The sequence below is a fragment of the Macrobrachium nipponense genome, chromosome 2 (assembly GCF_015104395.2).
Source record: "Macrobrachium nipponense isolate FS-2020 chromosome 2, ASM1510439v2, whole genome shotgun sequence".
In the NCBI taxonomy this organism is placed as follows: Eukaryota; Metazoa; Arthropoda; class Malacostraca; order Decapoda; family Palaemonidae; genus Macrobrachium; species Macrobrachium nipponense.
In genome coordinates this window covers 34002176-34019647 of record NC_087201.1, presented here as the reverse complement: position 1 = coordinate 34019647, position 17472 = coordinate 34002176, and the positions used below count along the sequence as shown (strand labels likewise).

The window sequence follows — 17472 nt, the reverse complement described above, 5'->3', positions numbered from 1 at the left end:
CCGTTCAGAACCCTTGGTGTTCTATGCACCAATACGCTCGGGTAAGACTCTCGCGAGGACGTCTCTGAAGATGCTCAATGTCCTACGCATTGAGACGTGAGGAAGCTTTTGCAGATGCTCGACGTCCTACACGAAGAGACGCTCATCAGGACGCTCTGGAAGACGCCTCGACGTCATAAACATTGATAAGCTTTTTGGAAGACGTTTGATGTCTTACACATCTGGACGCTCGAAACCAGGACGCTAGCGAGGACGCTTTGAAGACGTTTCGGCATCCTATACGTCATGTCGCTCAGCAGAGCCAATACCAGGACGTTCTTCAGAAACGTTAGGCGTCCTACGCATCAAGACATTCGCCAGGATTCCTGCAAGAAAAACGGTCTTCAAGAGGGCGTCTTCGAAGAAGAGGAAGGAGTTTGGTCTCGTCAAGATGTCTACTTTGCTTTCTACGAAGGGAGCGTTCAATAGAATCCATGACTTGATGAATTCCAGAAAAACTGTAAGCAGATTTCGGTGTCATAAAATGCCTCGTCTGCTTTCGGGACTGCGCTGCCGAAGGGGAACATTAAGGTCCCTACCTGTGTCGTAAGCCCAGTCTCTGATTAGGAATCCTGCCCTCCCCTTCCTCGATTTCTGCGGGAATCGGGAAAACTATATGCTCGAATTCCTGGATTACTTTCTGTCATGTAAATGGGTTAGTTCTCATTGACAAAGATCTTAACATTTTATCGCTTAAGCGGATAAGCTCTCATTAACAAAATTCGAAAGAGCTCTCATTCATTAGTCAGAGGCTCATCCAGGAAAAAGACTTGTAGACTACGTCCATGAAGTCTTATGTCCAATATCATAAGAAGCTTGAACTGTCCTTTTCGATCCTCGGTTTCTCACTTGATCGCCATTCGAATAATAATTAATTCGTTCTCTTGGCAAAGAGACGAAGACAGTCGATTTCCATTCTCTCTCTCTTCCTCGTCGAGGGAAAAGAATGTAGTAGAGAATTAGATGTTCAAGTGACTACAATACTTACGTATTTTATCTTTGCGTCATATTACTAATGTAGGGTTCAAGTCATATACGCATATCATGGTTCCCTCTACAGATGGCACCGAAAAGACGGTTATTGTAAGTGTATTTAATCGGTCCTTCCTGCAAACTTCCAGGAGTTTCCGCTGTAAGGACAACTCTAAAAGGTATTGTTACAACAACACTAACTCAGCGTCTGCATCTAGCGAATTATGTTTCGCTTAAATATGCCTGCTTGAGAATTTCCTTCTGATCGATAATAGTAACAAACCTATTCCTTCGTAGAAGAGAGTAGCTGGTAACTCAGGCAGAATAGTGCGAGACGAGAGGTTGCTGTCATTGTGGATGACGCAGTATATTTAATCGGTACTCCAAGCAACTTTCCAGGAGTTTCCGATTTAACATTTGGTTAATTAAGCGTAATGTTACGACAACACAAAATCAGCTTCGTTATTTAGCGAATTCTGTTTCGCTTAAATATGCCAACTTGAGAGTTTCTGTTCAAATAATGGAAAATCTATTCTTTAGATGAATAGAATAGCTGGCAACTCGGCATAAGACTGCGAGAAGGTGAACATAAGCTGCTGCCTGCTGCCTGTAACTGTCACAGTGTCACCAACTCAGTATCAGGTTGCTCGCTGTTATGCGCTGTCGGTTACGTCTCTCTCTCCCGCGGGATTGATTGACGAACCGTATCTCTACCCTACAATCATGACTTTCGCCTCGGGTTGAGGGGATTTCTAGTATCATGAATAAACACGACTTCCTTTTTGCTAAGAAATTTTCAACAGAGATATCTCTTAGACCTGTTCAGCGCTGCTTACCGCACTGTAACAGAATTCTGTACGAGTCTACCGCGGCATAGCACTATAATAATGCTCTCCTGCTATGCAAAGCGCAGCCTTATTAGGGAAGGAAGCATGCTAGTGAGGGAATGGATGAGTCTTGCTGGGGACCATTTCCTCGCTGGAGAAGCTTGTTTCCCTGAATAGACTGCAATTCAGAGAAGACCCTCTACCAAGTTTGGTTTTCCCTACAGGAGAACTGAAATAACATCAAAGATCTAGAATAATTCTAAACATCTCTCAATGGGTTGACGATCACCTCAGGTGATACCGAGAGGGTGCCAGGCATCCGGACAGAGGTACAGAGGTCCTGGCACATAATCTAAGAGAATTGGAAGCAATTTGGTTGGCTCTCCAGTTCCTCGAAGAGTGAGTTTTTGGTCGATTGGTCCAAATCATCTCAGATAATTTCGCAGCTCTCTCATATCCCAAGAAGAGAGAGATGGTTATCGACATAGGCACGGAACGTAACGATCCTCAAGAGGTTCGTTACACTATTGCACGTCCGTGCGGATCTTCTCGATCGACGGCAGCAACTACTGACGTCTGAGTAATCCTCGCTTAGAAGTATGTCGAGAGTTGTGGAGAACTTTGGAGACGTCCTTTCGTAGATTTCTTCGCAATATTGAAGACGAAGAAGCTTCCTCTACGTTGCTCCCTTATTCTCGATCCGAGAGCGGTAGCAATAGACGCCATCATATAGTATGGAATGGGGATAGTTGGTTAGTCTCTTTTTCCCCTATTCAAAAGCTTAGGAAATATGATAAGATAATCGCTGGCGTCAGAGGGAGCGAGAAAGACGCTGATCGCCCCATGTTGGCCTTCGAGAGGCTGGATTCACAGAAGGGGCACGTCCTTCAGAGAGCACTTTCCAAGGACCCTTCCCGAGAGAATCGGTCTACTCTAACAGCCTCACTTCGAGAGGTACCTATAAACCTCTCCGCTCTGAGTCTGGATGCGTTCAGACTGTCGAGAAGCGAGAGGATCTTCAAGATTAATTACAAGTCTCATTGCCAAAGCAAAGCAGTGCTGCATATTTTGCAGTGTACCAATCGGAGTGGGCCAATTCTGGAGATAGTGCAGGAAGAATGACTACTCCTACACCTCCACCTCTGTGAATTACTTTACCGTCTTCCCTTTCCGTCTGAAGTATGGGATAAGCTAACAGTCCCAACGATTGTAGAATACGGAAATATGTTGTTGACGGCCTCTAGGCTCAAGAGATTCGGATCTGTCAAACAACAAAGCCCTTCACGATCTTTGAGGTCTGCGGAAATCTTGAAATGGTCTAGATCGAAGCTTCCGGCATGGAACTTAGACGTAGTCTGAAGTTCTTGATGTCAAAGCATTTCGAACCTCTCCTTTCTGTAAACTTAATACACGTGACCAGAAAGGCTAATTTTCTAACCACTCTAGCTACGGCAAAGAGGGTTAGTGAGGTTTTAGCCATCATCAGAGGTTTTGGCTTTAGAGGACATAATTCGGTGTCCTCTAAGCCTTCCGTTCTTGCTAAGAACGAAAACCCGTCTAACCCTTGGCCCAAGGGCCTGGAGATCAAGGGGATGGCACAAATTATTGGGCAAGAGCCACAGAGAGTCCTGTGCCCTGTCGGGGCTCTCAAGTTTTATCTTGATAAAACTAAAGAAAGTCGAGGTCATTCGGACAATCTGCGGTGTTCCGTAAAAAGACCAGACTTGCCCAAGTCGAAGAACGCCCTGGCGTTATTTTTAAGGCGTCTTTCTAAGAGGCTCATTCATTATGTTTGAACAAAGATTGAAACCTTTTAAAGTAAATGCTCACAAGGTGAGGGCGCGGCCTCGGAAGCATTTCAACAGAGCATGGCACTCAGTTACATCCTGAGTACCGCGTTTTAGAGCGAAGCCAACTCTGTGTTCCGATTCCACACACTCCCTGAGAGATGTGAAGACGTCATATGAGATCTGCTGCTCGCTAGGGCCATACGTGTCCGCAGACACAATCTTGGGGCAAGAAGTACCACTCATCCTATCCTGTAGAAAATGGTTAGGAAGAGCTCTTAATTTATTTGTTGAGTCGCCGCCAATGGCGGACTTCTTAACTCTTAAGCCTTAGTTAAAACACCTTAACTTTGGCTAGGTTGGTCAGGTGGTGATATTTATTTTACTTCTTAGCCCTCATGGTATGGTCAATATGGTCTAGACACATTGTGGTCACGCCCCCGTTGTCAGATCATCTAGAACTCACCAGCTATACAGGTCACGTCCTTGCTGGAGAGACTAGTAAAGCAAAAGCAGACTTGGGTGACAGTAATCACGAAGTCAGCTATGCTAACAGGTAAGGAACCAAGATGTCTATCATCTGCATGTGAAATGTTTCCCAAAATCCTTTTATTCTGTCCCTCCCCACCTCCAATGGTGGGAATCAGCTATATATATATATCTGACAGGTAAGTGTCATGAACAAAATGATATTGTTATGATACAATAAAGTTTGTTCATACTTACCTGGCAGATATATATAATCAAGTACCCGCCCAACCTCCCCTCGGGGACAGTGGCATTAGAAAATCTGAATAGAAGATGGGAATAGTTCCTGACACCCGCCTCCCAGCGGCGGGAATGGGTACTAACCACCTGGGCCGGACCACTGCCGTGTGCCGGGAGTTTTGAAATTCTGTCGGGCTTCGGAGAATACAGCTATATATATATATCTGCCAGGTAAGTATGAACAAACTTTATTGTATCATAACAATATCATTTTTGTTTGAACTCTTAAAGTAAGCAGTAATAAGCAATATTAGTTTCAGGTATGTACTCTGTTGACCCCTTCTCTCTCTCTCTCTCTCTCTCTCTCTCTCTCTCTCTCTCTCTCTCTCTCTCTCTCTCTCTCTCTCTCTCTCTCCACATGCAAGCATTTTTAGAGGGTAGTTCCAATATACATACCGTGGATTTTCAATATTCGCAGGGCTTTATGGTCCCTAACCCCTGTGAATACAGGGCATCAACTGTATATTTTGGTGACCAACTATCCTTTAAATGCTCTGGTTTGGTTTGGGGGTTGGTGGGAAACTGGTTGTGGGAGATGTTGACAGAATATTTCATGTTCATATTGTCAAATGTTGTATACCAAGCTTTAGACGGAAATTCATAATTTTAACTTTTTGTATTTTCATCTTTCATTTACTGGCTGACATTCTTTGTCAATCAAATGTAGGCCTAGAAGTATTTATGAATAGAGTGAATACAATTCTGTATTGTGCTTTGTAGTTATGCATATGTTCATGGGATGGAAGCGGGTATCGTAGAGAGCTTTTCCATGTTATATTTTTGTATACTTTTTATAAATGTTTTTCCTATTTGTAGTATGTAAAGTGAGATATGTGATCACAAGCACTTTTTAAAATTTTTTCAGCATTAATATCCACAATTGGGTTAGAGGGTTATTATCTTCTAATTTCTAAATGTGCAGGAGGTTTCTCAGCCTGAGCAGTAGACCTTTTCAGCTGAAAATATATTTACATCTTAAGAGATTGACAAAGACTCCTGTGAATTCCAAAAAAGGTGAACTTCACTGACACTGTAGTGGAATTATTTTTTTCTTAGTAAGCTACCTTGAAAAATGTAGGTTGAAAATAACTGCTCGCAGGTTTGGTATATTTTTGGGGTCAGTTGTCTATGATTAGCTTATCACTAAACATATGAATTAATCATAAATGTTTTTTTAATTAAGAATTATTCTACCTATGAGGATACAAACCTTTGTTTTTTCTATGGATGTTCTTTGAAACTTGACAAGATAGTTAATTACTGGCAGTTCTATCCCTTTGTTATTTCTGTCATCTCCTCCTGCCCCAGCCTATGGGCCATTAAGACAAAATTATTGGGAGTCTTTCCTCTTGATGAAGTTTAAGGATTTTTCTGAGTGCTCCTTTTCCTGTAGCAGGAATATCATCAGTCTTGCTTCCTCTTGGTTTTAAGTGTTGAATACTATGTTTGTAGACAGTATTTGGAAGGTCTTCTTGTAGTCCAAATTGTTCACAATTCCTATTATGAGGACTGTCCCTTTATTAGATATTGATCAGTCTGCTGATCAATTACTAATGCTCTTACATAGTGATACTATTGGAACCATAACTAGATTCTTCAGAATCTTCTGTTCTGTTATGGTCTGTGGCCCCTTAGCAATAATTTCAGTTGCTATTACTTTGCGTTAATTCACAGAAATTTTTGTGATCTTGTGTACTACAATGTCAGTGTGCTTTATACTTCCTGTGCTTGTGTGCTGTGTGTTTTTATGCACAACACATGTCCATGCACCATTGTCACCCTTGATATATTTGTTTTCATGATGTTTTTGTACATGGTACAGATTTTAATGCTGCTGGTTGTTGTGATGGCATGTTAAATGGCCCTATCCTGGAGGAAATAAGACCCTCCCAAGCTATGCTTCCTTGACTTCATGTCTTTCACAGGTGTATTGTCCATAGATACCTCAGACCATGAAAGACCGTGGTTCATGGGCATTTGTGGTGCTTCATATAAACAAGTATATTTCACTATGATATCCATGTAGTGCTCACATAAGAGTTGGCTTGTTCTGAACAGACTGAAGTCTATGCATTACATATGCTTGGGCAGTCTGTTTCTACATTGCTATGATTGTACACATTCATGACTTTGATATTGATCCCAGTTCTTGTTCATTGGGCAGTGGAATGATTTTATTGTGGTCAGGAACTTATGGTTAAAACTGTCCTTATGGGTAATATCTCTCACTGTAACTCCATGTGACCACTCATGCATGGTGTGGCAGCCCTTTCCAGAGCAGTATGATACTGTCTGACCATTTCAGTACTGTTGTTTGCCAGTCTGTTGGGCACAACCATTTCCTTTGGCATATGCCTGACTTGGTCTGTGCCCAGTGTTTCCTTGAACCCGTATCAGTGTCAGACCTGCCTGTTGCCGGCTGTTTTGGGCAAATGCTATTTATGGAGATGAACTGTGATGTCTTGTGCAATCAGAGCCTTGTCTGGTAGCAGGTTGTGCCCAGTGCAGCCTGTGCCTTAAGCTGGCCATTCCTTGTACAGGGTATAGAATATGCCTGGTGATTTTGGAACATTTTGGGCAGTAACATGTTCCTAGGGTTTCCATGCTTTGTACAACCTGTGCTCATTCTGTGTTGTAGCTTGGACTGCAGCTTCTAATGGTATCCAGTGTGCAGCATAATTTTCATGATAATGGACAGTTCCTGTGCGATTAATAGTAGCGTGTATCTGTACACTGTGTTGGCTTTTGTCCTACCTGTATATACCTTTCTCATAACCAGCCTCTGACTGAATTTATGCACTCTTTGTTCTGGCCCTATTTTCTTAGTAATTTTTCAGTTCTGCATCCGACTGGGTGGTGACTGACACTTGGATCAACACAAGAGTATGGATGTCTTGTTCCTCTGCCAGTCACTGTTATGGTCATTGACTTATCCTGAGGAAAGGGGAGTGCCTATATCCCCTTGTGCTTTGTATTAAGAAGACTTTCCAGAGTAAACCTCCTCTTGCATTTTCCTGGGAATCTAATATATGTAAACAACTTTTTGGGAGGTGAATGCAGTGTTAGGAAATTAGCTTCCTTGGCTTCGTCTTAGCATCTCTTTTCTCGTCAGAGGTATACTTCAAGATTACTGTATCGGTTCATGGACATGAGATTGTCTCCTGCAAATTCTTTAGAGATTCTTCTTGTCTAAGGGTTGTTGGTGTCAGTTTCCAAGAAGGTAAGACTTCTCTGGGTTGACTTTGGCAACAGGAAACCTTCCACCCCCCTCCCAACACACACACACACACACACATACAGAAGTCCAGGATAGGTCTTTGCTTTGACATTGGGTCCTCTCCCAGATTGCTCCGCACCACCAGCTCCATACCAGCCAACTGAATCCCTTTCATGGTTCCACCTGTTTCAGATCCTAATGATTTCACATCCTCTTGAACACTCTCTTCAGAGTCCTTTTCAGCTTTCCCTCACAGTACATTTCAAATATTAAACTCATGGTACTATACATACAGCCTTTTATGAGTTTTTACCCATAGGAGGTTTATGGTATAATGTCATGAAAGTTGTATGATTTGATCTTCCTTGGGGACTCCCATTCCAAGAAGCTTAGTTCCTGGTTTCAGGATAACCTTCCCAGGAGCCTCTGGTGATGCATGCAGCTCCAGCACTTATCATCTCTTGCCCTCCTTACAACGTGGAGTTTTCAGTTATGCATGGAAAAAAAAAAGTGTATATGAATGTAGCCTTCCTGTTTTAGTTATGCCTTGCTCCCTTCTCTTGCTGTGGGCATTGAGGAGTATGGCAATCTGTTATTTTTCACAAGTAGCTGTATATCTTGCTGGAAGGGAAGCAAAGGCTATTCTGTGATAATACCATCTTTCCAGTCAAGTATTCTTCTGAAGCAGGCCCATAGCGGGGGGTGGGTAGTGCTGTCAGTGGACCTCATTTGGTGGACTGTAGGCATTACTTAAGGTTTTCTGCAGCACGCCTTTGGCCCCTAGCTGCAACCACTTTCATTCCTTTTACTGTACCTCCTTTCATATTCTCTTTCTTCATCTCACTTTCCACCCTCTCCTAACACTTGATTCATTGTGCAACTGCAAGGTTTTCGTCCTGTTACACCTTTCAAACCTTTTATTGTCAATTTCCATTTCAGTGCTGTATGACCTCACAGGTCCCAGTGCTTGGCCCTTGGCCTAAATTCTATATTCAGCTCAACTCTCTAAAGCAGATGGTGTCACTTCAGTTGACTCCACCTTGGTCATTAGGATAACTTTCATCCAAAGTTAATCAGGAAGAGATGGACACATCTTGTCTTCAATCTTTGGATTTTGTACAAAATAATCCTCCGATAATTACTCGCCTGTAGAAATCAGCTTGACTTCAATTCTGGTGTTCTGTCATTGTTTCTATAGGTTTGCCTTCCTTCTGACTATGGTTACCATGTCTTTAATCATAGGGATGGCTCTTTCCTGTTCCTTATTTTTAGGAATGTGGCACAGAATCAACTAAAATTTTGTGCCAGGGCTAATTTCCTGCCAGTTCTGTTAGGTTGCAGTATTGCGGTTGTTTCCTCTTATGAGTGGTGGCTAACGAGAGGGCTATCATGGCATCTCTGCTTCTGACGTGATGTCATTTGAGTGAACTCTGTGTTTTAGCAAGAAAGAAGACATAATTCTGATGTGTTAATTCTCTTAACACATTGGAGGGGCTGGTGTAGTGTGCTGCCATGCATTCATGGGCGTTGATATTGCTAATCACTGACCCTGATTTCCAATTTTCTAACAATTTTCTAAACTTGAAAGGGAGGATTTCCCTGAACTTTTACTAGTGTAGTTTGACATGGTGAACCAAACTCTGGCACAACATCTTGCATCAAATTCCAGGCTATGTAAGAGGTTACATTAGTCACTCTTCCTCTGCTCATACATTTTACCAGGAAGCTGTCTTATCAGCTCATGATGGACCATCCATCTGATTACATATTTGCTTTCTGCACAGACAGTATAGGACATAGCAGCAATTAATAAGTTTTTGCTCCACTTTGTTCGTAACAGTGCCAGTCTTGTTCTCAAGCAAAACCTTCCACCTTTTATAAAATACAAGTTTAGGAATTATTAGAGTGAACTTGCAATTTTGGAAATTAATTTCCTTTAAATCTTTTATCATAAGCCTACCTTTAACCATCCCACCATTTATACCTGTTTGCTGTCAGGTTACTGGGCTGTAGCACTACTGTAGGCTCACGAGGCAATATTTAACTACTTTGCCAAGTTTCAATGACTGAACCAATTTTGCTGGAGATATATCCATAGTAGAGACTTCAGGTTTGTATACTGTAGTAGGAAAATGCAAATTATCTTTTTTTTCAAAATTTGCAGTTTTTTTAAATCAGTTGTTTTAAACAGTGGTGTGTCAAACTGATGGTGCTCCTCATTTAAGTAGATTAGTTTTGCTCATGCATAAAATTCTTGTTATATTTACCATTTCTTTGATGTTATTGGCTGATCTTGTGTTGTACAGTATTTTTTATGACATTTATTTTATGTAAGTCTTTATGTTACACCTTTATAATTATAACTTTATGGTAAATGTTGTAGTTTTGATGTTAATGGCAATTGTTAAGCTTTGATAAAGTTTGAAATGTCCACTTTAGTAAATTACGTTCTAAGTATGTAAATTTAAGATAAGATATTATTCACTGAACATTGCATTGGTAAGAGATCTAAAGAGAGCATATATGAAACAGCCTTAGAGTAAGTGATTTCATTGTGGTATCAACCAATTCCTAGGAATAAGCAACCCTCTAAATGGTAGTCATCATAATGCCATCAGATGTCTTTTTTTTTAAAGAAGTGGAGGAAACAATGGTATCAGGTGAAATACCATTGTTAATCCACAGTTTTGCAGTCCTCTTATATAACTTGACAGTTAGCGATTGACAGAGAAAATTATTTTAAATATCTAGTTAATGTAGAACTGTTTTGGGTTCTGTTGGGAGATTGGAGCATTTCTAAATGGACTAATCCTTTGTAAGTTCTGGTTAATGATGACAACCAAGAGGGTTGTGAAGGTGGAAAGTGGAACATATTGGTGTGCCTGAGCATTTACTAAAACCATTGGAATGCCTGGCTCTCGTGGAAACCTTCAAGGTCATGTTTGAGTAAATATAGTAACTTGGTGTGCATATGCACTAACTGGTCCATTGAAGTTGGGTCAGATTATGAGAGTCAGAACTGTGCTCGGGGAACTTGGGTATTGGCCTCGTATCAGAGTTCACTTTGGCTCCTAGATGATGGTCCTTGATGATAATTATTTTAGATTCATTGCTCTGTCTTCTGCTTGCAGGAACATTCATATAGTACTGTACTTTAGACAAATTTTTCTTCTAAAAACATTTTTGTTTTGCATACCAAATCCTAATTTTGCCCCTCCAGAACTTATTTCTCTTGTCAGTACTCTTTATTTCCAAATTAAAAGAATCCTATGAATAATTTACAGATGGGTACGAGGGGCAATTTGGGTGGCTGGCTCATGTGTGGTGTGGTGTCCTGTATGTGTCTGTCTCAGTGGAGGTGGAGCATGGTGGGTTTGCGCATGTGCAGTTGGCCTTATCACTATCACACTTGGTTCTGGTTATACAAGTTGGACTGTCTTCAACAACCTCTTGAAACATGGCCCGCAGTCCTACCCATTATTTACAAGGTAAATAAAATGCTGTTGTGAGTACAATATTGCTCTGTTTTTTATTAGATCTTATATTCTTTTGTAGCGTGATGATTTTTTTTATGTTATCATTATATAAGTAGTAGTAGTAGTAGTAGCTGTAGCTGTATTACTGCTGCTACATTGATTAGAATGGGGATTTTATAATATAATATATTTCAACACTTTCTGTATCAAATGTAGTTTTTTTATCTAAGTAACTTGACAAGTAATTACATATCTATGGTTCCCTAACCTACGGCAGCTTAAACAAGTCAAAATTGACACTGTGGTGCTACTATTGATAGGGTGTAGGTGGGTAGTTCCCGCTCACTATCCAGGAGTTTAGGAAACAAAGGTTGAATTTGTTCTCTGCTGGCTTCTGATTAACATCGGCAGTTTTTGGGCAGCTGCTTCGTTGTTTTTTGGATGGTTGGTCCCCAATATTTGGTGAAGTACTTAGTTTTGTTGTGGTCTGCTTTTTTCAGCATTAGATTGTAGTCGGTTTTGTATTTTGCCATTTGATCATGTCTGATTCTAGTTCGCATAGTATTCGTTTCTGCTCAGAAGGTTGCAGAACTACATTGACTAAGTTTTCTCTGGGAACGTTAGAGAGAGATAGGAAAAGAAAGGCAGCCCTTAGGGCTGAAAATAGGTCTAATTTAGAATCTACTCCTGTTAATCCAGTAGTGGTAGAAAAATCTGTTACTCCTGTTCTTTCTTCCTCTCGTCAAATTCTGAGCCCTCCTGCTTTACCACCTACTCCTAATCCAGCTTCCTATGATTCTGCCCTTCAAGCCATTGCCAGCCTCGAATCAAGGATTGATTGTAAATTTGAGTTTTTTTTTCTATTACCTCTGTTGGATTGGAGTCCACCATTAAATCTCTGATGGAGAAAAACAGTGACAGTGCAATGTAAATTGCAAGTGGGTGTTGAGGTGGCAGTCCGTCCCACCAGTGCTCCTAGGCAAGGGCCCCTATCCCACTCCCCTGCACCAGGGAGAAGACATACTGGAAGCCCAAAGGAGGTTGATGGGGTTTGTCCACAGGTAGTCGCTCCCTCTGGTGAGTCTGTATGCCCTCAGATTTTGACTAAGCACCGTTGGAAAGGCATTAGTGTGCATCAATTGTCATCTGACTCTTGTCTATTCCAGATGAGAAAAGTGCCTGTATATTTTTCCTGATGTGTCTAGACCGCTCAAGAGACATTTGGTTACAGTCTGCATTTCAAACGATAGGCAAGAGGTTCAGAGAAGCCAGCCTGCAACCCTCTTGTAGTTTGTGCTCTTCGTTCGCATGGTTGGATAGGAGAAAGCCCTGAGCGCTCGGTCATCTTTCGCAAACGCCTGAAAAGCCCTTTTGCAGTTGAGTGTCATGCACCAGCTCAGTCTTTGTATACCTTCAATCGCGTGACGCCAACTTCCGTTGAACTAATGCCCGCTTATATTCCTTTGGTGCCAATGAACAAGTCTCATGCTCTCAAGTTCCTCGCCCCCTGCAGTCAAGCACTACATGCCCACAGTCGAGTGCGGAACTTTAGCCTCTGCTCAGTCTGCTGAGCATTTAGCGCCCATGCCTGACCGCCCTCATACTACTACAGTGCAAGAGGATTTTGTTTTGGCCCCTTTACAACATTAGATCAAAGAAATTGAGTTTTTTGAAGAAGTGTTTTGCTAATACAGAACCGAAAGTCACAGACTTGTCTCCGATTTTGTCAGAAGAGAGGGAAGAGGCCGTACAGGATTGCACTCCTTCCTCAGCTTATTTGTCTTTTTTTTATGTTTCTTTGGGAATCATACCCAGACTACTTCACACCTGCTGTTCCATCCTCTCCTTCCTCCACTCTTTCGATGATAAAACGTGCTTTGGAAGTCTTCAAGCTCCCTAAGCTAGTCCTTTCCTAGTCTTCCAAGAAGACTTTTTGTCAGATGCAAGAGTGATTAGCTACTAAGAGGGAGCAGGGCAAAGCAACTTTTGCTTTTCCTCCCACCAAGTTAGTTAGGATGAAGTAGTATAGCTTTTATGCTACTGGAGATGCTCCCTCCCTGGGAGTTTCTGCCTCCTCTCAGGGGGACCTCTCTGCAATAGTGGACCCTTTTAGGACAGCTTTTGCTTCTGCAAAGGTTATGTTCTCCTCACCTGAATTCCATCATCTTCTTAAGAACATTTTTAAGGTGTTCAAGATCTTCAGTTTTCTTAATTGGTCTATCCAAGGTACAGTCATACTTCTACATACGAAAGTCCCTATGTATGAAAAATCCAGGTTACGAAGGCAAAGACGAGTAATTTTTTGCTTCTGTGTATGAAAATAATTCAGGTTGCAAAAGGGTGTACTACTGTAAAGTCCGAGATTCGCCTAGGCCGCCGAGAACAATTTTAAAATTTGCGCGCTGCCAACTCAGCAGACTCGCCACCATCCTCCCGCTCTCCCATTGGTTCCTGATGTTAGTCATGCATCTATGTAAGGGAGTTCCTCAACCATTTCGTTACGGCAGCGTTATCGTACACACGTGGAGTTTGATCATTCACATAGATTTCATTCGTTAACGTAAATTTGTGTTTGTGATTTCGCTTTCATTGTACTGTAAGTTACTTTATTGTGTTGTGTGTGAACTTAATTACTTACGTTATTAGCCATGGGTCCCAAGAATGTTGCTGAAGTTCAAGGAAAGAAGAGGATGCTTTCTAGGGAGACGAAGATGGAGATAATCAAGAAGTATGAGGTAAGGTTCCACATTTTACGACATACGTACGTACATGTAAGCACAGTATTTCTTGTACCCTGTACACTAATGCACTTTATTTACAGGTACAGTCACAGTTAGGTCAGGTATTGAATGGTCCAAATTGTTGTATTTCATTGTTTATTGGTCAATTGAGCTTTATTAAAAAATTTACTGTGGTGTTTATGTAGGGCTTGGAACGAATTAGGTAATTTACATGTAAAACTTAGTTCTAGATATGAAAAAATCAGGTTAGAAGGCCGCTTCGGAACGGATTAATTTCGTAACCTGAGGCACTACTGTATAAGATTCTCCAGTGATTGCCGAGGATCTCCTCTAACTTGCTAGGCATGCTGTCTTTTATGGACAGGGAAGTCACAGACGGTTCCTTGGAATTGGCCTCCTTATTCACTATGGGAGTAATTGGCCTCCCTAGTCACTATGAGAATATTGAAGAAAAGAGAACTTTGGTGCTCGTTTGCTTTGAAAGGGGTTTCGACCATTCAAAAGTGCTTTACTGTTTGCTACCTGTTAATCCAGTCTAATAGACGTCCTAGAATGACTACACCCCCTATTTCTGCTGCTTTGCCCCTGCAGACTGCCCTTTCGAGGTGGAAAGCATAAAACTCAAGCCAGACCAAGATCCAACCTGTGAGCACCCTCTTAGTCAAGAAATCTTCCTTTAAGTCTTCACAGAAGAAATGTAAATATAGTCCTCTCTGCTTCTGTAGGAGCAAGACACCATTCCTTTTGGAAGGAATAGGAGTCAAAAGGAGCAGAACCCTGGGCAGATACAGCTCCTCCTTTGGTAATGTCACTGATCGCCTTGGCAGCATACTCAAAATTTTCATTGAAGCTTGCAGCTCTCTCAAGAAATAACTTTGCTTTTCCTCAAGGGAGCAGTAGAAGAGGTCAGGGATGTTCACTCAGAAGGTTTCTACAAACATCTTTTTGTGATTCTGAAGGCATTCGGGGGGCTGGAGGCGTTCTAGGTGTTACCCTTAAACGCTGAAGCGGTATTTTAAACATCGTCTCCCGTGTGCTGACGGCGTTCGCGAGTGAGCGCCGAAGCGGAAAAAATGTTTTTTTTTTTTAATTTAAATCACAGCACACCTAGTTTTCAAGATTAAGAGTTCATTACCGAAATTGTCAAAAAACGCAATTGTAAGCTAAAACTCTTACATTCTAGTAATATTCAATCATTTACCTTTATTTTGCAACAAATTGGAAGTCTCTAGCACAATATTTCGATTTATGGTGAATTTATGAAAAAAAACTTTTTCCTCACGTCCGCGCGGTAACTCTTCCGAATAAAAATTTTATTGTTAGTATACAATAAGGTTTTGTACATACTTACCTGTCAGATATATACTTAGCTTACGTCTCTGACGTCACAACAGAATTCAAAACTCTTGGCACACGCACCAGGTAGGTCAGGTGATCTACCTTACCCGCCGCTGGGTGGCGGTTGTATGAATCCAATCCCCTTTCCAGCCAGATTTTCTCTTCCACCTGTCTCCTGAGGGGAGGCTGGGCGGGCCATCAATCGTATATATCTGCCAGGTAAGTATGTACAAAACCTTATTCTATACTAACAATAACATTTTTGTACATGAACTTTCCTGTCAGATATATACTTAGCTGATTGACACCTTTGGTGGAGGGAAAGAGACAGCAATACTAACATGGAAAAAAGGGGAAACAACACCTGTTGTAGGATGTAGAATAAAACCTTGGTTCTTACCTGTTTAGGCAGAAGACTTCATAGTTACTGTATATTAGTCTGCGTTGCCTGAAGAGCTTCAGCGAGGGCGTGACCTACAGCTGACAGACTCTTTGGGTCTATCAAAGGGATTTGGTATCCGCTTACTTGATAGAATCCAAGCAGGATCTTGTCAAAGGGGATTCACCCTCTTATATGACAGAACCTAACCACTATCATTGCAAGGAGCTCAAACATAAACTGATCATCTAACCAATCTAATCTTTGTTAGACATACGACATGAAAGAGATGCCTACCCGCATGCTCTTTCAAACAACCAAAAAACTTACAAAACTAAACAAGGGGGAAAAATACACTACAAAGGATATGTCTCAGCTCCCTGCCCCAGCACCGAATCCGCCGATACGTATGGGCCTAAAGCAAAGCACTTTTCATACGTGATTTTGACGTCTCTCAGATAGTGGTTCGTGAAGACTGAGTTGCAACGCCAGAATGTCGCTTTCATAATATTAATTAAAGACATGTTTTTATTGAAAGTCAATGAAGTGGCAATAGCTCTTACCTCATGAGCTTTGACCTTCAGGAGCTTGTATTGACTTTCATCACATGTCACATGAGCTTCTTTAACCAGGCTTCTGATGAAGAAAGAAAGCGCATTCTTAGATAAAGTCCTCCTTGGATCTCTTACAGAGCACCAAAGGCTACCGTCATTGCCCTTAAGTTTCTTCTTCCTCTGAAGATAAAACTTTAGACTTCGTACTGGGCAAAGCGACCTCTCTGCTTCCTCCCCTACTAGGACAGATAAACCTTGGATTTCAAAACTCCTAGGCCAAGGATTTGAGGGGTTCTCGTTCTTGGCCAAGAACGAAGGCAGGAAGGCACAGATCGCTGCATCTCCTTTGAACCCCACTCTCCCTTCTAGGGCATGGAGCTCACTAATCCTTTTGGCGGAAGCCAAGGCCATGAGAAAAAGTGTCTTTCTCGTGAGGTCTCTAAAAGAGGCAGACTGAGGCGGTTCGAACTTAGGGGACCTAAGGAAACGCAGCACTACATCCAGATTCCAACTCGGAATCTCTGACGAAACCTTCTTGGATGTTTCAAAGGATCTTATTAGATCATGAAGGTCTTTGTTCTCTGAAATGTTTAGGTCTCTGTGCCTAAACACTGCAGCCAGCATGCTACGATATCCTTTAATGGTTGATACCGCCAGTCCACCTTTTTCCCTAAGGAAAAGTAAGAAGTCTGCTATTTGGGTTACAGAGGTACTGGAAGAGGAAAGGTAATGGTTCCTACACCACCGCCGAAAGACGTCCCACTTCGATTGGTAGACTCTAAGGGTAGAGGGCCTTCTTGCTGCTGCGATAGCCGTTGCAGCTCTTGCAGAAAACCCTCTCGCTCTGACCAAACTTTTGACAGTCTGAAGCCAGTCAGACCGAGAGCGGGGAGGTTTCTGTGATACCTGTCGAAGTGGGGTTGTCTGAGCAGATCGATCCTCTGTGGCAGGGATCTCGGAATGTCTACTAACCATTCCAGTACCTCTGTGAACCAGACTTGTGCGGGCCAGAAAGGAGCTATCAACGTCATCCTTGCTGCTTCAGATGCTGCAAACTTCTTGAGAGTTTCTCCCAGTATCTTTAAGGGAGGAAAAGCATACGTGTCTAGGCCTTGCCAATCTAGGAGAAAGGCATCTATTGACACTGCCCTCGGGTCTGATATAGGAGAGCAGTAGTTGTCTATCCTCGCATTCTTGGCTGTGGCGAAGAGGTCTATGTAAGGCCTGCCCCATAATCTCCACAGGTCCTGGCAAACATCCTCGTGAAGCGTCCACTCCTCCGGCAGGACTTGATCTTTCCTGCTCAGGAGGTCTGCTCTGACGTTCTTTTCTCCCTGTACGAACCTGGTAAGGAGACTGATCTTCCTTTCCTCC

General features: G+C 42.1%; 1 protein-coding gene across 1 annotated transcript in view; it reads left to right on the top strand.

Annotated features, from left to right (window-relative positions):
* LOC135220521 (uncharacterized) overlaps positions 1-17472 on the top strand; it is a gene marked incomplete in the record, with an annotated part of 227576 nt that overhangs the window by 30324 nt on the left and 179780 nt on the right. The window contains 1 exon segment of the mRNA XM_064257678.1: positions 10895-11098. Within this exon segment, the coding sequence (XP_064113748.1) occupies positions 10895-11098 (204 nt within the window).